We start from the raw sequence: 22452 nt of genomic DNA, 5'->3' as shown, positions 1-22452 counted from the left end.
GTAGCTTATGCCTGCCCATACCGTAACCCCACCGCCACCATGTGGCACTATGTTCACAATGTAGACATCACCAAACCGCTCGCCCATACAACGCAATACCTGCTGTCTGCCATCTGACCGGTACAGTTGAAACTGGGAGCACACTTTGTCAGTGACCATTGAAGGTGAGCGTTTGCCCACTGAAGTCAGTTACAATGTTCAACTGCAGTCAGGTCAAGACCCTGGTGAGTACATCGAGCACGGAGATGAGCTTCCCTGAGACGGTTTCTAACAGTTTGTGCAGAAATACTTAGGTTGTGCAAACACACGGTTTCATCAGCTGCCCGGGTGGCTGGTCTCAGACAATCCTGCAGGTGAAGATGCTTGATGTGGAGATCCTGGGCTGGCGTGGTCACATGTGGTCTGCGGTTGTGAGGCCGGTTGGACTTACTGCCATATTCTCTAAAGCGGCTTATAGTAGAGAAATGAACAATCAATTCTGTCAACATCTCTTGGACATTCCTGCTGTCAGCATGCCAATTGCATGCTCCCTCGACTTGACATTTGTGTCATTGTGTTGTGACACAACTGCACATCTTAGTGGCCTTTTATTGTCCCCAGCACAAGGTGCACCTGAATGATCATCCTGTTTAATCAGTTTCTTGATATGCCATACCTGTCAAGTGGATGGCTTATATTGGCAAAGGAGGAATGTAAACAAAATTCTAAACAATGTTTACAAATGTAAACAAACAGGGAAGTAAACAAAATTGTAGAGAAATTAGCTTTTTGTTCCTATGAAACATTTATGGGATATTTTAGTTCAGCTCATGTAAACATGGGACCAACAGTTTAAATGTTGCATTTTTGTTCATTGTATTGTTATTTTAAGGATCCAATGTATAACTCGCATGTAGACACTAAAATGAGCTGTGCAGCTACTAGTGCTCTGTGTCTGTGTCCAGATTCGTCACGGAGCAGGCACAGGTCTCAGGGAGATCCTCAAGTCTCAAGGCGCTGGAGGAGGGAAGCTGGTGGGAAGCACTGCAGAACAGGTACTGTATCTGACACTTCTCTCTATGCAACCTTCATTCAAACCAAACATAAATATTTAATTTTACCTATAATGGATTTGACCACAATAATGTCTGACCTTTGACCGTTTCCAGATGGCGCGGCACCACCAGGAGTGGCTGGAGGATGTGGTCATCCGGCTGCTCTGTGTCTTTGCTCTGGACCGTTTTGGAGATTTTGTCTCTGATGAGGTGTGTCTTGTAGCATACCAACCTACCGTGTCCTGGGGTGGCTGAATTTAATTCAATATAACAGTGGTCACCAACCGGTCGATCTCCAAGGCATTCCTAGTCTATCACTAAACATATCTGTAAAAAAAAAAAAAAAACGATAAAGCTTTTTGTTCCTATTTTTTTTTGTATTTGTTTTGCGCTGTTGGTGGTAGGTGCAATTGTTTCAGCAGCCCTAGCGTTGGGAAGGCAGTGTTCCCATTCTGAACCATTTCATGTGTCTCAAGGTGGAATGCTGCCTACCCGGCAGGCCCAGAGAACAAATCAAGTGCACCTATAGGCCTACTGCTGGCCAATCAGAGCTCAGATCACTGTGTCTGCACAGTTTCCTCGAGCCATAGGCTGTAAAAAGAAGCCTCGAACAGACCGCAAAGCTGACAAGCCTACTGTGAGATTTATAAACGTTTAAAACCATGACTAGAGAGACTCGACAAATACAGCAAAGAGCTGCTGTTTTTGTGTAAGTTGTTCCGCACTGTCAACACCTTTAAGCCATAATGTGTGTTTTCCTTACTTCCATACGCTACAACCAGCACTGCAACTGCGACGAATGATTATACCAAAGAGTTAGGATAAGCTTGCATCGTTATTATTAGCGGCCTGTCTCTTTTTAATATCAAGGAATATTTCACTTTCTCTGGGCATAGGAGTAACAACATGAATTGCTGCATGAAGCAGAAATAATGGAGTGTTGCTGGAGTTTCGCCATGAGCTAGAAGACTGTCCTCAACTGAGAAAAGGGGACAGAGGGACGTTGAGTCCGGTGAGAGGCAGCCTCACTGCTGCTTCCTCCCTTCCATCAGATGTAGGCCATCAGTCCACAAGAAAGTAAAATGATTATGCTCACTAAGCTGAGCCTCACAAATAATACAACAAATGATCCATAACTAGTGTGATCATATACCTAATTTAAAAATATAGGTAACTTCATAATTGTTTGACAACATTGGCAGGGCAATTCAAGCATTGCCAATACACAGTGATAATGTATTGGGTCTATAGCCTACGGCACAAACATTGCTACAGAACTGTTTTTAATTTGGGTAATGTTGATAGGCGTATGTTTAAAAAAAAAAAAATGTGTTTGTACAGTGGCTTGCAAAAGTATTCACCCCCTTGGCATTTTTCCTATTTTGTTGCCTTACAACCTGGATATTAAAATGTATTTTTTGGGGGGGGTTTGTGTCATTTGATTTACACAATATGCCTACCACTTTGAAGATGCAAATTATTTTTCATTGTGAAACAAACAAGAAATAAGACACAAACTGAACTTGAGCATACAACTATTTCTACCCACCCAAAGTCAATACTTTGTAGAGCCACCTTTTGCAGCAATTACAGCTGCAAGTCTCTATAAGCTTGGCACATCTAGCCACTGGGATTTCTGCCCATCCTTCAAGGTAAAACTGCGCCAGCTCCTTCAAGTTGGATGGGTTCCGCTGGTGTACAGCAATATTTAAATCATACCACAGATTCTCAATTAGATTGAGATCTGGGCTTTGACTAGGCAATTCCAAGATATTTAAATGTTTCCACTTAAACCATTTGAGTGTTGCTTTAGCAGTATGCTTAGGGTCATTGTCCTGCTGGAAGGTGAACCTCCTTCCCAGTCTCAAATCTCTGGAGGACTGAAACAGGTTTCCCTCAAAAAATGTCCCTGTATTTAGCGCCATCCATCATTCCTTCAATTCTGCCTAGTTTCCCAATCCCTGCCGATGAAAAAACATCCCCACAGCACGATGCTGCCACCACCATGTTTCACTGTGGGGATGGTGTTCTCGGGGTGATGAGAGGTTTTGAGTTTGTGCCTGACATAGCGTTTTTCTCGATGGCCAAAAAGCTCAATTCTCATCTGACCAGAGTACCTTCTTCCATATGTTTGGGGAGTCTCCCACATGCCTTTTGGCGAACACCAAATGTGTTTGCTTATTTCTTTTCTTTAAGCAATGGCCAATTTTCTGGCCACTCTTCTATGAAGCCCAGCTCTGTGGAGTGTAAGGCTTAAAGTGGTCCTGTGGACAGATACTCCAATCACCGCTGTGGAGCTTTGCAGCTTCTTCAGGGTTATCTTTGGTCTCTTTGTTGCCTCTGATTAATGCCCTCCTTGCCTGGTCTGTGAGTTTTGGTGGGCGGCCCTCTCTTGGCAGGTTTGTTGTGGTGCCATATTCTTTAAATGTTTAAATAATGTATTTAGTGATGCTCTGTGGGATGTTCAAAGTTTCAGATATTTTTTTATAACCCAACCCTGATCTGTACTTCTCCAACTTTGTCCCTGACCTGTTTGGAGAGCTCCTTGGTCTTCAAGGTGCCGCTTGCTTGGTGGTGCCCCTTGCTTTGTGGTATTGCAGACTCTGGGGCCTTTCAGAACAGGGAAATATAAACTCAGCAAAAAAAAAAAGTCCCTTTTTCAGGACAATGTCTTTCAAAGATAATTTGTAAAAATCTAACTTCACAGATCTTTACTGTAAAGGGTTTAAACACTGTTTCCCATGCTTGTTCAATTAACCATAAACAATTAATGAACATGCACCTGTGGAACGGTCGTTAAGACACTAACAGCTTACAGACGGTAGGCAATTAAGGTCACAGTTATGACAACTTAGGACACTAAAGAGGCCTTTCTACTAACTCTAAATACAAAAAGAAAGATGCCCAGGGTCCCTGCTCATCTGCGTGAACGTGCCTTAGGCATGCTGCAAGGAGGCATGAGGACTGCAGATGTGGCCAGGGCAATATATTGCAACGCCTAAGACAGAGCTACAGGGAGACAGTACGGACAGCTGATTGTCCTCGCAGTGGCAGACCACGTGTAACAACACCTGCACAGGATCGGTACATCCGAACATCACACCTGCGGGACAGGTACAGGATGGCAACAACTGCCCGAGTTACACCAGGAACGCACAATCCCTCCATCAGTGTTCAGACTGTCCGCAATAGGATGAGAGAGGCTGGACTGAGGTCTTGTAGGCTTGTTGTAAGGCAGGTCCTCACCAGACATCACCGGCAACAACGTCGCCTATGAGCACAAACCCACTGTCGCTGGACCAGACAGGCAAAAAGTGCTCTTCACTGACGAGTCATGTTTATCGACGAAGGAATGAGCGTTACACCGAGGCCTGTACTCTGGAGCGGGATCAATTTGGAGGTGGAGGGTCTGTCATGGTCTGGGGCAGTGTCTCACAGCATCAAACTGAGCTTGTTGTCATTGCAGGCAATCTTAACGCTGTGCGTTACGGAAAGACATCCTCCTCCCTCATGTGGTACCTTACCTGCAGGTTCATCCTGGCATGACAATGCCACCAGCCATTCTGTGTGTGATTTCCTGCAAGACAGGAATGCCAGTGTTCTGCCATGGCCAGCGAAGATCCCGGATCTCAATCCAATTGAGCACGTCTGGGACCTGTTGGATCGGAGGGTGAGGGCTAGGGCCATTCCCCCCAGAAATGTCCAGAAACGTGCAGGTGCCTTGGTGGAAGAGTTGGGTAACATCTCACAGCAAGAACTGGCAAATCGGGTACAGTCCATGAGGAGGAGATGCGCTGCAGTACTTAATGAAGCTGGTGGCCACACCAGAAACTGACTGTTACTTTTGACCCCCCCCCCCCCTTTGTTCAGGATACATTATTCAATTTCTGTTAGTCACATGTCTGTGGAACTTGTTCAGTTTATGTCTCAGTTGTTGAATCTTATGTTCATACAAATATTTGCACATGTTAATTTTTCTGAAAATAAACAGCGAGAGGACTTTTTTTTTGCTAAGTTCATACTGAGATCAGGTGACACTTAGATTGCACACAGGTTAACTTTATTTAACTTTTGAAGGTAATGGTTGCATAACTTCTTATTTAGGGGCTTCATAGCAAAGGGGGTGAATACATATGCACGCACCACTTTTATGTTTTTTATTTTTCTGAATTTTTTGAAACAAGTAATTTTTTCCCATTTCACTTCACCAATTTGGACTATTTTGTGCATGTCCATTACATGAAATCCAAATAAAAATCCATGTAAATTACAGGTTGTAATGCAACAAAATTGGAGAAACGCCATGGGGGATGAATACTTTTGCAAGGCACTGTATGTATGTATGTATGTACAGTTGAAGTCGCAAGTTTACATACACTTAGGTTGTAGTCATTAAATCTCGTTTTTCAACCACTCCACAAATTTCTTGTTAACAAACTATAGTTTTGGCAAGTCAGTTAGGACATCTACTTTGTGCATGACACAAGTAATTTTTCCAACAATTGTTTACAGACAGATTATTTCACATATAAATCACTGTATCACAATTTCAGTGGGTCAGAAGTTTACATACACTAAATTGACTGTACCTTTGAACAGCTTGGAAAATTTCAGAAAATTGTCATGCTTTAGAAGCTTCTGATAGGCTAATTGACACAATTTTAGTCAATTGGAGGTGTACCTGTAGATGTATTTCAAGGCCTACCTTCAAACTCAGTATCTCTATGCTTGACATCATGGAAAAATCTAAATAAATCAGCCAAGACCACAGAAAAACAATTGTAGACTTCCACAAGTTTGGTTCATCCTTGGGAGCAATTTCCAAATGCCTGAAGGAACAATGTTCATCTGTACAAACAATAGTACACAAGTATAAATACCATGGGACCACGCAGCTGTCATACCGCTCAGGAAGGAGACGCGTTCTGTCTCCTAGAGATGAACGTACTTTGGTGCAAAAAGTGCACATCAATCCCAGAACAACAGCAAAGGACCTTGTGAAGATGCTGGAGGAAACGGGTACAAAAGTATCTATATCCACAGTTCGACGAGTCCTATATCGACATAACCCGTAAGGCCGCTCAGCAAGGAAGAAGCCACTGTTCCAAAACCACCATAAAAAATCCAGACTACTGTTTGCAACTGCACATGGGGACAAAGATCGTACTTTTTGGAGAAATGTCCTCTGGTCTGATGAAACAAAAATAGAACTGTTTGGCCATAATGACCATTATGTTTGGAGGAAAAAGGGGGAGGGTTGCAAGCCAAAGAACACCATCCCAACCGTGAAGCACGGGGGTGGCAGCATCATGTTGTGGGGGTGCTTTGCTGCAGGAGGGACTGGTGCACTTCACAAAATAGATGGCATCATGAGGAGGAAAATGATGTGGATATATTGAAGCAACATTTCAAGACATCAGTCAGGAAGTGATAGCTTGGTTGCAAATGGGTCTTCCAAATGGACAATGACCCCAAGCATACTTCCAAAGTTGTGGCAAAATGGCTTAAGGACAACAAAGTCAAGGTTTGGAGTGGCCATCACAAAGCCCTGACCTAAATCCTACAGAACATTTGTGGGCACAACTGATAAAGCCTGTGTGAGCAAGGAGGCCTACAAACCTGACTCATTTACACCAGCTCTGTCAGGAGGAATGGGCCAAAATTTACCCAACTTATTGTGGGAAGCTTGTGGAAGCCTACCCAAAACGTTTAGCTTAAGTTAAACAATTTAAAGGCAGTGCTACCAAATACTAATTGAGTGTAGGATTAAATGTCAGGAATGTGAAAAACTGATTTTAAATGTAATTGGCTAAGGTGTATGTGAACTTCTGACTTCAACTGTATGTATGTATAATGATCTGAGCGGTAGTCTTCGGTTTTCATTTTGACTCCAAGTGATCTTGACTCAAAAGGTTGGTGACTACTCCTTTGGGGTAAGGTCACAATATTCCAGGAACATAAAAAAAGCAAGAGTTTACAGAATTTTGCAACCCTACTCACTGGCATTTACGAGTCAGGCTTTGCTGTATGTCCAACATGCTGTCTCTCTGGTCAGGTGGTGGCTCCGGTTAGAGAGACCTGTGCCCAGACACTGGGCGTGGCCTTGCGCCACATGACTGACAGCGGTGTTACCATGACGGTAGACATCCTGCTGAAGCTGCTGACGGAGGACCAGTGGGAGGTCCGGCATGGGGGTCTTCTGGGCATCAAGTATGGCCTGGCAGTCAGACAGGTACCAATATCCTCCTGTCCTGTCTGCTTGCCTCTGCCACCCAACATACATGATGCGTGTTATCCATTTTAAGGCAGTAAAACAAGTGTTTTATACATGCATACTGTAGACTAGACCTGGGTTACCCAGCTGGCTGAATTTAGCCCATGGGTGAATTTATTTGCCTCCCCCCCCCCCAAGTTTTCTGAGCAAAAAAAAGTCTGAATCTAGTTCATGATCCCTGGACTGCACTCATTGTCTTTCTATAACTTTTTTTTCTCGCTCCCTCGCTTTCCTCCCAGGACCTGATATCCGCTCTGCTTCCACGGGTGCTCCCTGCCATCACGGAGGGGCTGCAGGACCTGGATGATGATGTCAGAGCGGTGGCGGCCGCGGCCCTCATCCCTGTGGTGGACGGGTTAGTGCAGCTACTCCCCAACAAGGTCAGACAGGAGCTCCTCTCCACAGTCACTCTTTACATGTGGTCACATTATCTGCTCCTTAGCCTCTCCAACCTCACCCCTCTGTCATGCCTGTCCCATGGCTTTGCCTTTGTTGTCATTGTAAACTTCTTCAGACCTGTCAACCTGCACACATTTTGCCCACCATGCATTCAATTTGAGATTAGAGTTCGCTAGTACAAAAAACGACCCTAAAATAGTCTTATCGTTGGCACATTGTGATTTTTGACTCATCTCTAGCGGTCTGCTCTGATCCCAGAAAGCACTTATCGTAGTTCAGTGTGTGTTGCTGCGTGGATGGAAACAGAAACCGTAATGTTAGACTCTTAAAGTAGGCCTATGTTAGTAGGCCTATGTTAATTAATCAGTTCTTGATCGGCCCTCTTTAAATAGCTGTATGTCAACAGTAGGCTGCTAATTATGATAATAGTCAGTTCACCGATGTCAACGAGGCATGTTGAATGAATGGTAGCCTAGTAGTCAGACTTAACTTGATGGATTAGGTCAGAGATGGAGATCTGAAACAATCTCCTATAGGCCTAGTTCAGTTTCCTATTCCAAATAGCCTACAGTGAGCTAGACTACTAGCTATTTTGCGTCCAGTAATTGAATTGTTCTGAATTATCTCCCCAAACAAAATGTAAGAAGCCATTTTCACTAGACTAGCCACATAGACACCTAATAATGAGAATAATCTTTACCCCTAAATTTTACCTAGAATAATGGAATAATGTGAAATTTTAAGGATCAAACATAAGACTTCCATGTTGGCTACATTGTTTATCATTTAAGACTAAGTTTCACGGAAATGGCAATTACAGGTTAAAAAAAACCTGCTAAATGCTCCGACTTCTTGAGGGGGAAATTGACTGACCCCCCCCCCCCCCCCCTCCGGACCTCCCAACCTAAGTCCTACATCAACCCCACCTTGTCAGAATATCCTAGGGAGAGCCCTGATTGTACATTTTAAAAATATAAACGCAACATGAAGTGTTGGTCCCATGCTACATGAGCTGAAATAAGATCCAAGAAATGTTCAATATGCACAAATAGCTTATTTCTCCCAAATTTGATGCACAAATTTGTTAACATCCCTGTTAGTGAGCATTTCTCCTTTGCCAAGATATGCCATACTTGTCAGGTGGATGGATTATCAAGAAGCTGATTAAACAGCACGATCATTACACAGGTGCACTTTCTGCTGGGGACAATAAAAGGCCACTCTAAAATGTACAGTTTTGTCACACAATGCCACTTTTTGATGGAGCGTGCAATTGGCATGCTGACTGCAGGAATGTCCATCAGAGCTGTTGCCAGAGAATTGAATGTTAAAGCCACCTCCAATGTTGTTTTAAAGACTTTGGCTGTACGTCCAACCGGCCTCACGTGTGCTGATGTCAGCATTATGAACAGAGTGCCCCATGGTAGGGGCAGGCATAAGCTACGAACACAATTGCATTTTATTGATGGCAATTTGAATGCACAGAGATACCGTGATAAGATCCTATAGCCCATTGTCGTGCACTTCATCTACCGCCATCACAAGGATCTGTAAACAATTCCTGGAAGCTGAAAATGTCCCAGTTCTTTCATGGCCTGCATACTCATCAGACATGTCACCAATTGAGCATGTTTGGGATGCTCTGGGTCACCATGTTCCAATATCCAGCAACTTCACACAGCCTTTGAAGATAAGTGTGACAACATTAGACAGGCCACAATACATTTTAAAGTTTTTTATTCATTATTTTACCAGGTAAATTGATTGAGAACACATTCTCATTTACAGCAACGACCTGGGGAATAGTTACAGGGGAGAGGAGGGGGATGAATGAGCCAATTGTAAACTGGGGATTATTGGGTGACAGTGATGGTTTGAGGGCCAGATTGGGAATTTAGCCTGGACACCAGGGTTAACACCCTACTCTTACTATAAGTGCCATGGGATCATTAATGACCTCAGAGAGTCAGAACACCTGTTTAACGTCCCATCCGAAAGACGGCACCCTACACAGGGTAGTGTGTAGGGGCATTGGGATATTCTTTTTAGACCAGAGGAAAGAGTGCCTCCTACTGGCCCTCCAACACCACTTCCAGCAGCATCTGGTCTCCCATCCAGGGACTGACCCTGTTTAGCTTCAGGAGCAAGCCAGCAGTGGTATGCAGGGTGGTATGCTGCTGGCAAATATGTGACCAACTGATGCGTATCTATATTTCCGGTCGTGAAATCCATAGATTAGGCCCAAATGAATTTATTTAAATTGACAGATTTTCCTTATATAAATTGTAACTCAGTAAAATCTTGTTGCGTTTTTATATTTTAGTTCAGTATAATTAATTACTGAAGAACAGCCTACCATTCCTACTGAGGCAGTCTTCTGCCAACATAAGGCAAAAAACCCCACAATTTAGCTATGATTTGAGCAGTGTGGGTGTCGCCCGCGCCGTCGTGGGGTCTGCGGGGTGGGTGCCGCCGCCGCGCAGAAGTGGTGCTCAAAATTCTTGGCATGTCTATGGCACAATAGGGTTGTGTTCAGTTGGCACCAAATGGACTGATTGATTGAAATCGGGAGGGACTACCTGGACATTTTCGTTTTCCGTTGCAAAAATGTTTTCCATTGAGTTTGCTGATGAACACAACCCAGTTTGATGTTTATTTGCTCTGGGTTTTTTTTTTCAGTACTGTGGTAACCATAGCAGTTGTCTCAGTTGTATGTAGATCATGACTGCTGTTTTTTTCCCGGTATTGTTCAGGTCCCATTCATAGTGAACTCCCTGTGGGATGCTCTCCTGGAGCTGGATGATCTGACAGCCTCCACCAACAGCATCATGACCCTACTGTCCTCTCTGCTCACCTACCCTCAAGTCCGACAGTGCAGGTGAGTGACACCTCTCCTGTCTGTACAGACATAACCTCTTCTCCCACTTCATCGTGGAAATCATGAACATCTTGTACTTTAACCTCTAACTCCTCCCAAACCCGGATCCGGGAGCACCCCCATCAGTAGAAAAGCTACTAGCATAGCCTAGCATAGCGTCACAAGTAAATACTAGCATCTAAATATCATTAAATCACAAGTCCAAGACACCAGATGAAAGATACACATCTTGTGAATCCAGCCATCATTTCTGATTTTTAAAATGTTTTACAGGGAAGACACAATATGTAAATCTATTAGCTAACCACGTTAGCAAAAGACACCACTTTTTTTTACTCCACCAGTTTTTTACTCCATCAGTAGCTATCACAAATTCGACCAAATAAAGATATAAATAGCCACTAACCAAGAAACAACTTCATCAGATGACAGTCTGATAACATATTTATTGTATAGCATATGTTTTGTTAGAAAAATGTGCATATTTCAGGTATAAATCATAGTTTACCATTGCAGCCATCATCACAACTCTCACCAAAGCGACTAGAATAACTACAGAGAGCAACGTGTATTACCTAATTACTCATCATAAAACATTTCTTAAAAATACACAGCGTACAGCAATTGAAAGACACAGATCTTGTGAATCCAGACAATATTTCAGATTTTCTAAGTGTTTTACAGCGAAAACACAATATAGCGTTATATTAGCATACCACAATAGCAAACATCACAACAGCATTGATTCAAGCCAAACATAGCAATAACGTATAAACCACCAAAATATATTAATTTTTTCACTAATCTTCTCAGAATTCTTCAGATGACAGTCCTATAACATCATATTACACAATGCATATAGAGTTTGTTCGAAAATGTGCATATTTAGCGGCACAAATCGTGGTTATACAATGAGAAAAGTAGCAAAGCTGCCCAGAAAATGGCAGGAGAAATCTTTGAAGAGGCACCTATTCTAATCAGTAACTATTCCAAAACTTGACTAAAAAATACAGGTTGGACAGCAATTGAAAGACAAATTAGTTCTTAATGCAATCGCTGGGTTACATTTTTAAAATTAACGTTACTTCAAGCATACAGCGTGCGCTAAAGCGAGACCGCACCATAATTCATGGCGGAATTATTATCTGACATTTGTCAACATAAGTACGAATTAACAGCATAAAGACTGCTTACTATTAGCTGAGCTTCCATCAGAATCTTGGGCAAGGTGTCCTTTCTCCAGAACAATCGTCTTTGGGTTGAAAGATGTCCTCTTGTCCGGTCGAAATAGCCGCTAATGTTAGCCACCAACTGGAGAGGTGTCCACCTCGTGAAAGCGCATGACAAAGAAATCCCAGAAAATCGCAATAAACTGCTATAAACTGCTAAGTCGGTTTAAATTAACTACCTTATGATGTCTTTAACACCTATAACGAATAAAAACATGACCGGAGATATAGAACTACTAAAACGAAAGCGTTTGCAGGACGCCATTGTGATGTCTTCATGCGTCAGGCGCACCGTTGAAAAGGACGGTACTTCCATTCCACGGTCTTATAAAGGGCCCCAGATTGCGCAATCCACTCCATTCAAATTCTCCCCGCTTACTGACATCTAGAGGAAGACGTATGCAGTGCATGTAGCCCGATGGCTTACATGGGGACTTATAAACTGGCCTCAGAACAGGGACCTCGATTTCTGAAATCTCACTCCCTGACAGGAAATGTGCTGCAGAATGAGTTCTGTTTCACTCAGAGAAATAATTCAAACGGTTTTAGAAACTAGAGAGTGTTTTCTATCCAATAGTAATAATAATATGCATATTCTACGAGCAAGAATTGAGTACGAGGCAGTTTAATATTGGGAACTAAATATTACAAAGTCGAAATGGCGCCCCCCCTAGTGTCAAGAAGTGTTAAGGAACATTCCGATGATCTACAATCAAAAAGTTGCACTAACAATTGTTGTGGTAAAAAGCAGGTGTTGTAAAGTCAATGGTGTTTATGGCTGAGGAACATTCAAACCAGTACGTGTTTGTTGTTGTGGTTCCCTTTGTCATTGAAACGTCTAGTGTGCTTAGGATGTACTAAGGACAACTTTTTCAAGGGATGATAGGCCCAACAATGCTCTCTTTTTGTCCCTCCAGCATGCAGCAGTCCCTAACGGTCCTCGTTCCTCGGGTCTGGCCATTCCTTAGACACACCATATCGTCAGTTAGACGGGCCGCACTAGAGACCCTTTACACCCTACTATCCAAAGCTGACCAGGTGGGTTTGTAAGAGAAATATGTCAATGGCCCAATCCTAAATAGACCCCTATGCACTAGTGTCAAATCTAAGAGGATTTGACAGGTGTAAGTAATAAGGTAATAGCTCTGCCTTGCCCCCTGATAGGCTAGGTAGAAGTTTCACCATATTGCTTGTACCAATCAAATCCTCTCGGGTCTCCACACACGTACGGCCTTACATGCTGACCACACCGCTCGCGTTACAAAATAAATGTATACGTGTTATTCAGTCATTGCATCCACACTGCTTGCGCACGTCAACGACGTCTTTTACATGTCTCTGGTGCAGAATATCAGAAAGGGAAGAGGACAGGATGGAACATGGTTTTCATATGTGAATGTGTCTTCACCTATTCTTAAACCATGTGAAGGGATGGTGTGATTAATGGGGAACCAATTACTTGCCTCCACAATGTCTGTGCGCAAGTCACTCCCTCCTTTGGCATTGGGGCGAGGTGTATGGCAGTGTCTGGAACCATTGTATGTCCCCTCTGATGTTGCACTTATCCTGGGATAGTGTATGACCTAGAGGCTCACTCCCCTCAGTGAGCTTGTCCAGGAGAGGGGTCAAGAAGGGGTTTTACTTGAGATGGGAGTATCTAGAGTTGACAATTGAGTTATGCCATTGGATGAGTTGGTGGTTTTGTGCTATGAAGTACCAGGAACGAGATTAGAACCTCGTCTTAGGGACCAAACTGATCGATAATTTATAGCGAATGCTATCTGGCTACGGGATACTCCTTTCTCATTATAAAGTCTTCCTTTGTGAACTGTTCCTAATATCTGTGGTTTGTTATGTCGACCAGGGGGGTGGATCTTTGCTATAAAAGATCTCAGTAGCCATTGTGTGGTCACTCTCAACAGTTCATTAGAAATAGGGAATCGTTGAAAGTCATTGCTATTGCAAAGCTCTTATCATTAAAGGTGTAGTTTAAGTATAACTCTGACTGGTGTGTGAAGTTTGTCTCTCTCCTCATTTGGTAATACAGAAATTAACCACCACAGTAGCCAGGCGCTGAAATAGAACTTGGTTCTATTTGTGAAACTTGACATGCTGCTAGTCCCGCCTCTCCAATCTCCTCGTTGGTTTTTAGGAGCATATACCCACGTGGGTGATTGAAAGATGAACTGAGGTCCACACTCCAGTCCAGTTGGTGGTGGTAATGCACCTTAAAGTTGGTTGCCAACCGCCATATAAAGTCCAAAGAAGAACAAGAAGCCTGAAGGAGGAGAGATTACTAGAAACAAACTCGGGTTATCCTTTTATCTGTGGATTAATTGTTGGAGTAGAGGACCTTGTGCATTTCAGGTAAAATAACAACAACCCAATGTTTATATCCCAGGACAAATTAGCTGTAGTTGGTTCAGATGTGTGTGTGTGTGTGGACAAAATCAACATAGCGCCAGGTCTAGTCATCGATTTTTGAGGTTGGGCCAATTTTTGGAATGCTAATGTATGAATAGAACTCTTCGTTGTCATAACTGAAGTCTGTTTTGTGTTGTTCCAGAGCTGTGCATTATGGCTCAACCAGGTCCTGCAAGACATGCTCCGACACATCTTCCAGTCCTGCATCCTGGAGAGCAATCAGGAGATCCTGGACCTCATCCAAAAGGTTTGAGACACACACACACCACACGAGGCAGGTTTCCATTGACCCAGGTTTATTCGACAAAAGCAATTTCGCAAACAAATTATTGTGACGTGTAATAAAAAATGGCAGACAGGAGACATTTTCTAAAGATCGACAACATTTTTATCCGTTCAACGGGTGGAGTTGTCTTTTGTCTAACCTTTATTGCGACAAATGATGGAAACAATTTTTTTAGAATAAATGATTGCCAAATGATTTTGATGCTACGGTGCATGTGATGTCATCGCATAACTGTAAGCTTTTCTCCACATTTAATTCTAAGTGCCTACTGCTTGCAAAAAAAATAAAAATCAACTATAAAATGTTTTCTTTGCGAGATGACAAAGATTATCCTGGCTTTCAAGAATTCCTGAATAGCTTCGCTTTTTCAGGTTAGCTGTAAAGTTTTTCCATTCAATTTGCCAGCAGCATACCACCCTGCATCCCACTGCTGACTTGCCTCTGAAGCTAAGCAAGGTTGGTCCTGAATGGGAGACCAGATGCTGCTGGAAGTGGTGTTGGAGGGCCAGTAGGAGGCATTCTTTCATGAGGTCAATAAATTAAAAAATATATGTATAGGATACCTACTCATTCAAGGATTTTTCTTAATTCTTAAATTTTTCTACATTCTAGAATAATAGTGAAGACATAAACTATGAAATAACATGTATGGAATCATGTAGTAAAAGTGTTAAAAAATATATATATTCTTCAAAGTAGCCACCCTTTGCCTTGATGAGAGCTTTGCACATTCTTGGCATTCTCTCAACCAGCTTCACCTACAATGCTTTTCCAACAGTCTTGCCGGAGTTCCCACATGCTGAGCACTTGTTGGCTGCTTTTCCTTTACTCCGCGGTCCAACTCATTGCAAACCATCTCAATTTGGTTTGAGGTTAGGTGATTTCAGAGGGTTATCGTCATCTGATGCAGCACTCCATCACTCTCCTTCTTTGTCAAATAGCCCCTTACATAGGCTGGAGGTGTGTTGGGTCATTGTCCTGTAGAAAAACAAATTACAGTCCCACTAAGCGCAAACCAGATGCAATGGCGTATCGCTGGATAATGCTGTGGTAGCAATGCTGGTTAAGTGTGTCTTGAATTCTAAATAAATCACTGACAGTGTCACCAGCAAAGCACCATCACACCTCTTCCTCCATGCTTCACGGTGGGAGCCACACATGCGAAGATCATCCGTTCACCTACTCTGCGTCTCACAAAGACATGGCGGTTGGAACTGAAAATCTATTTGGACTCATCAGACCAAAGGACAGATTTCCACCGGTCTAATGTCCATTGCTTGTTTTCTTGGCCAAAGTAAGTCTCTTCTTATTTGTGTCCTATAGTAATGGTTTCTTTGCAGCAATTCAACCATGAACGCCTGATTCACGCAGTCTCCTTTGAACAGTTGATGTTGAGATGTGTCTTTTACTTGAACTCAGATGCATTTATTTGGGCTGCGATTTCTGAGGTTGGGCTCCCGAGTGGCACAGCGGTGTAAAGCACTGCATCTCAGTGCTAGAGGCGTCCCTACAGACCCTGGTTCGAATCCAGGCTGCATCACATCCGGACTTGATTGGGAGTCCCATAGGGCAGCAATTGGCCCAGCGTTGTTAGGGTTTGGCCGGGGTAGGCCGTCATTGTAAATAAGAATTTGTTCTTAACTGACTTGCCTAGTTAATTAAAGGTAAAATAAATAAAATAATGAACTCATCCTCTGCAGCAGAGGTAACTCTGGGTCTTCCTTTCCTGTGACGGTCCTGTCGTTTCTCTTTGCTTAATTGAGCTGTTCTTGCCTTAATATGGACTTGGTCTCTTACCAAATAGGGCTATATTCTGTATACCACCCCTACCTTGTCACAACACAACTGATTGGGTCAAACGCATTAAGAAGGAAAGAAATTCCACCAATTAACTAAACGAGGCACACCTGTTAATTGAACTGCATTCCAGGTGACTACCTCATGAAGCTGGTTGAGAGAATGCCATGAGTGTGCAAAGCTGTCAAGGCAAAGGGTGGCTACTTTGTAGAATGTCAAATATAAAATATATTTTGATTTATTTTATACTTTTTTTAACACAACATGATTCCATATGTGTTATTTCATAGTTTTGATGTGTTCACTATCGTTCTACATTGTAGAAAATAGTAAAAATAAACAAAGGGAATTTAACTTAACCCCTTTGAATCAGGGGTGCAGGGGTCTGCCTTAATCGACATCCACGTCTTCAGGAACAGTGGGTTAACTGCCTTGCTCTGTGGCTGAACGACAGATTTTTACCTTGTAAGCTCGGGGTTACGATACAGCAACCTTCCGGTCACTGGCCCAACGCTCTAACCACTAGGCTACCTGCCCAGAAAAGCATTGAATGAGTAGGTGTGTCCAAAGTTTTGACAGGTACTAATAAATAAATATGTCTTCCAATGTCCCAGGGCAGCGATTGGGGACATTGCCCAGTGTAAGGTACTGTCTTTTGGATGGGCTGTTAAACAGGTGTCCTGACTCTCTGTGGTCACTAAAGATACAATGGCACTTATAGTAAGAGTAGGGGTGTTAACCCTGGTGTCCTGGCTAAATTCCCAATCTGGCCTTCATACCATCATAGTCACCTAATCATCCCCAGGCTCCAATTGGCTCATTCATCCCCCTTCCTCTCCCCTGTTACTATTCCTCAGGTTGTTGCTGTAAATGAGAATGTGTTCTCAATCAACTTACCTGCTAAAATAAATGATTTCAGATGTACAGGAGTGCAAGTTTCACCATGGCACAGACCGATATGTTGGCACATGAGCATTATTGGAATATGGCAAATATTACTAAATGATTGCATTCTATCCATGCTGGCTTTCACAGGATACCTGAGGCATGAAACAGATGGGAGGTGGGAGGGCATACATGCTGTCGTCAATTTATTAATGCGCAATTTGCCTAAATGCGGAATGGAAACACTTCAACCACTTAAAAAAAAAATGACACTAGGTTTTTGCAGATGTTTATTTTATTTTTTGTGACGTCATTACGTCCAGCTGTTATCGACATGATTGTCAAATGGAAACGCACCCTAGCAGGCAATTGTTGCATCTGTTTTCGATACAAACTTTCGAAATGTCAATAAAAAAAATCACTGGACAAGTTAATGGAAACATGGCTAACGTCAGGGATGCTACATTCCTGTCATTTTTCAATAAATTCCCTGGTTTTCCAGAAGTCCTGGTTGATTGATTCAAATTTTCCTGCTTATTCCCTCCTGATTCTGGGATTTGGGGAAAACCAGGGAATTTAAATTAAGTTCCAGGAATTTTACAACCGTAAATCTTGGCTGCTGTTTTTAACGAGTTTTGTCTTCTTGTAGGTGTGGACAGAGCTGCTGCGCCAGGCCCCTCAGCAGTATGTAGTAGCAGCCAGCTGTCCCTGGATGGGCGCCTGGCTCTGTCTGATGATGCAAGCCTCTCATATCCCCATAGACATCAACATACTGCTGGAAGTCAAGTCTCGCTGCAAGGTGAGAGGATGGTTACTCCGTTAGGACTGATCGTTACATCCGCTACAGATTGTATTCTCAATTGTGCTCTTATTCCAAAATTAGAGTGCTCCTTTAGGATATACACTCAGTGGTCAGTTTATTAGGTACACCACCCCGTTAACAAAAGTGGTTCGCTCCTACAGACAGAGTCACGTGGCCGTGGCTTGCTATATAAAGCAAGCACAGGCATCAAGGCATTGAATTACTGTTCGATTGAACTTTAGAATGGGCAAAACTAGTGACCTAAGCGACTTTGAGCGTGGTATGATCGTTGGTGCCAGGCGTGCCGGTTCCAGTATCTCAAACGGCCGGCCTCCGGGGCTTTTCACGCAAGACATTGTCTAGGGTTTACAGATAATGGGGCGACAAACAAAACATCCAGTCAGTTGCAGTCATGTGGGCGAAAACAGCTCGTTGATGAGATGTCAAAGGAGAATGGCAAAAATCGTGCAAGCTAACAGGCGGGCCACAAACAGACAAATAACGGTGCAGTACAACAGTGTTGTGCAGAACGGCATATCGGAACGCATAACTCGTCTGTCCTTGTCACGGATGGGATATTGCAACAGGCACCCACACCAGATTCCACTCCTATCGGCTAAAACCAATAATGGGCACGCGATCACCAACACTGAACAATTGAGGAGTGGAAAACATTGCCTGGTCAGACGAATCCTGGTTCCTGTTGTCATGCTGATGACACAGGATTTGGCGTAAGCAGCATGAGTCCATGGCCACATCCTGCCTGGTGTCAACGTTACAGGCTGGTGGTGTAATGGTGTGGGGAATGTTTCCTGGCACACGTGAGGTCCCTTGATACCAATTGAGCAATGTTTCCATGCCCCAAATAATTCAGGTTGTTCTGGAGGCAAGGGGGGGCAACGACCCGGTACTAGATGGTGTACCTAATAAACTGGCCACTGATTGTATATTGCCTCGTATGATGCAATAGTCTAGTGCGCTATTCATTAGGGCACACTGTAGACACTTTTTGCAACGGAAAACAAAAGTGACTGTTCTTATTGGACAACCTCAGATGGTAGTCCGTTTTGGGCAAAAAATAAACATTTCAGGCTTACTGAACTCGACCCAGGGTTCTGATGCAGATGTTCTCTAATATCATTTGACAGGAGAAGGCTGGTGGGAAGCCTCGCCAGGGAGCCTTGGTTCAAGTGAAGGAGACTGTTCAGGAGTACATCGCCGGGGCAGAAACCGTGACCGAGGACCCAGTGACGCGGGACTACGTGGTGACACGGGCTCGACTCATGGCCGCTAAGTTAGTCTCTGTTTCTATTCCTCAATCTAATTTTTATCCCTAGAGAGATTTAAGAAAAATCACTAAATGGTAGATTTGGGACAGTAGGTAGCGGTTGGATCCTGAGAGACTAATATTAAGAACTGAATGCAGCACTGTATGGTATCTGCAGCCAGCTGCTACTCCGGGTTGGCCTGTTCATTACTTGGTGCAAGAGCAACTCGGTCATCTGACATCGTTTTGTCTCCAGGCCTCTTAGTGCCTGGCCATCCTGGTATACAGTGCATTCGGAAAGTATTCAGACCCCTTGACTTTTTCCACATTTTGTTACGTTACACATCCTTTTTCTAAAATGGATAAAAGTTTTTCTCCATCAATCTACACACAATACTCCATAATGACTAAGTGAAAACAGGTTTTTATACATTTTCGCACATTTATAAAAAATGTACCTTATTTACTTAAATATTCCGGCCCTTTGCTATGAGACTCAAAATTGAGCTCAGGTGCATCCTGTTTCCATTGATCATCCTTGAGATGTTTCTACAACTTGATTGGAGTTCACCTGTGGTAAATTCAATTGATTGGACATGATTTGGAAAGGCACACACCAGTCTATATAAGGTCCCACAGTTGACAGTGCATGTCAGAGCAAAAACCAAGCCATGAGGTCGAAGGCATTGTCCGTAGAGATCCGTGTCGAGGCACAGATCTGGGGAAGGGTACCAAAAATGTCTTCAGCATTGAAGGTCCCCAAGAACACAGTGGCCTCATTTAATTTTTTGTGTATTTTACGCCCTTTTTCTCCCCATTGTCGATCTTGTCTCATCGCTGCAACTCCCCAATATGCTCGAGAGAGGCAAAGGTCAAGTCATGCCAAACCGCGCTTCTTAACACCTGCCCGCTTAACCGCTTAACCCGGAAGCCAGGTGCACCAATGTGTCGGAGGAAACACTGTTCAACTGATGACCGAAGTCAGCCTGCAGGCGCCCGAACTGCCACAAGGAGTCACTAGAGCGCGATGAGTCAAGTAAAGCCTCCCCCTAACCCGGACGATGCTGGGCCAATTGTGCGCTGCCCTATGGGACTCCTGGTCACGGCCAGTTGTGACACAGCCTGGGTTTGAACCCACTGCTCCGCTCGGGAGGCGGCCTTCATCACTCTTGAAAGAAGTTGGGAACCACCAAGACTCTTCCTTGTGCTGGCCACCCAGCCAAACTGAGCAATCTGGGGAGAAGGGCCTTGGTCAGGGAGGTGACCAAGAACCCGAAGGTCACTCTGACAGAGCTCCAGAGTTCCTCTGTGGAGATGGGAGAACCTTCCAGAAGGACAACCATCTCTGCAGCACTCCACCAATCAGGCCTTTATGTTAGAGATGGAAGCCACTCAGTAAAAGGCACATGACAGCCCGCTTGGAGTTTGCCAAAAGGCACCTAAAGGACTCTGACCATAAGAAACAAGATTCTCTGGTCTGATGAAACCAAGATTGAACTCTTTGGCCTAAATGCCAAGCGTCACGTCTGGAGGAAACCTGGCACCATCCCTACGGTGAAGCATGGTGGTGGTAGCATCATGCTGTGGGGATGTTTTTCAGCGGCAGGGACTGGGAGACTAGTCAGGATCGAGGGGAAAGATGAACGGAGCTAAGTACAGAGATCCTTGATGAAAACCTGCTCCAGAGCACTCAGGACCTCAGACTGAGGTGCCGATTCACCTTCCTACAGGACAACGACCCTAAGCACACAGCCAAGACAATGCTGGAGTGGCTTTGGGACAAGTCTCTGAATGTCCTTGAGTGGCCCGGACTTGAACCCTATCGAACTTCTCTGGAGAGACCTGAAAATAGCTGTGCAGCAATGCTCCCAATCCAACCTGGCAGAGAAGGGAGAAACTCTCCAAATACAGGTGTGCCAAGCTTGTAGGGTCATACCCAAGACTCAAGGCAGTAATCGCTGCCACAGGTGTTTCAACAAAGTACTGAGTTAATGGTCTGAATACTTACGCTTATCAAATGTAAAATTTCAGTTTAAAATGTGTATTCATTTAGCAAAAATTTCTATACCTATTTTTGCTGTGTCATTATGGGGTATTGTGTGTGGATTGAGGGGGGAAAAACGATTTAATCCATTTTAGAATATGGCTGTAACGTAACAATGTGGAAAAAGTCAAGGGGTCAGAGTACTTCCTGAATGCACTGCATGTTGACAGATAGTGGACGCAGAGACAAACTTTTGCTGTTTTTAAAGTTAATTTCCTGCAATTTTACACATTTTCCCATGGTTTATGCAGTGGTCTTATGCCATGAGTGACTCAAACATTACTATCATGAAAACTATTAAAAAATCATATTTTTTGGGGAGTGGTGGCCTGATGAAAGATGGCGCCGAAGAGATGGCAGCTTCGGTTCTAGTCCTTAGAAAACTGTGCAGTATTTCGTTTTTTTATGTATTTCTTACATAGTTAGCCCAGAGAACCTTAAGTGTTATTACATAAAGCCGGGAAGAACTATTGGATATCAGAGAGACGTCAATTTACCAGCACAACCAGCACTACGACCAGGAATATGACTTTCCCAAAGCGGATCCTTTGTCTGCACCTCCCAGGGCATTTGAACTGATTCCAGAGGCCGACCCAAAACAACGCAGCCGGAGGAGAGGGTGCCGGAGCAGTCTTCTAGTGAGGCTTCGGATGCGCGCACACCACCCACCGCTTCTGAGTATATTACTCGCTATTGTCCAGTCCCTAGTTAACAAAATTGACGAAATTAGGGTAAGAGTTGCTTTCCAAAGAGATATCTGGGATTGTAACATACTCTGTTTCACAGAAACATGGCCAGCTTGGGACATGCTGTCAGAGTCAGTACAGCTAACAGAATTTTCAGTGCATCGCGCCGACCGGAATAACCATCTCTCCGGTAAGAAGAGCGATGATTAATGACTCATGGTGTAACTGTAACAACATACAGGAACTCAAGTCCTTTTGTTCACTTGACCTAGAATTACTCAATCAAATAGCGATCGTATTATCTCCCAAGAGAACTCTCCTCCGTTATTGTCACAGCCGTGTATATCCCCCTGCAAGCGGATACCAAGACGGTCATCAAGCAACTTCACTGGACTTTATGCAAACTGGAAACCATATCCTGAGGCTGCATATATTGCAGCTGGGGAT

The 22452-nt window shown here is 43.7% G+C and overlaps 1 protein-coding gene across 2 annotated transcripts in view; it reads left to right on the top strand.

Annotated features, from left to right (window-relative positions):
- LOC120017541 (TATA-binding protein-associated factor 172-like) overlaps positions 1 to 22452 on the top strand; it is a 69558-nt gene that overhangs the window by 14090 nt on the left and 33016 nt on the right. For both annotated transcript variants that reach the window (XM_038960376.1, XM_038960375.1), the window contains exons 9-17: positions 945 to 1034; positions 1149 to 1244; positions 7090 to 7266; positions 7548 to 7688; positions 10461 to 10585; positions 12732 to 12852; positions 14381 to 14485; positions 17856 to 18005; positions 19157 to 19302. In XM_038960376.1, the coding sequence (XP_038816304.1) occupies positions 945 to 1034; positions 1149 to 1244; positions 7090 to 7266; positions 7548 to 7688; positions 10461 to 10585; positions 12732 to 12852; positions 14381 to 14485; positions 17856 to 18005; positions 19157 to 19302 (1151 nt within the window). The remainder of the gene's footprint in view (positions 1 to 944; positions 1035 to 1148; positions 1245 to 7089; positions 7267 to 7547; positions 7689 to 10460; positions 10586 to 12731; positions 12853 to 14380; positions 14486 to 17855; positions 18006 to 19156; positions 19303 to 22452) is intronic.

This window comes from Salvelinus namaycush, chromosome 22 (assembly GCF_016432855.1).
Source record: "Salvelinus namaycush isolate Seneca chromosome 22, SaNama_1.0, whole genome shotgun sequence".
In the NCBI taxonomy this organism is placed as follows: domain Eukaryota; kingdom Metazoa; phylum Chordata; class Actinopteri; order Salmoniformes; family Salmonidae; genus Salvelinus; species Salvelinus namaycush.
The sequence above is the reverse complement of the archived record's forward strand: the minus strand, read 5'-3'. Positions and strand labels throughout refer to the sequence as shown.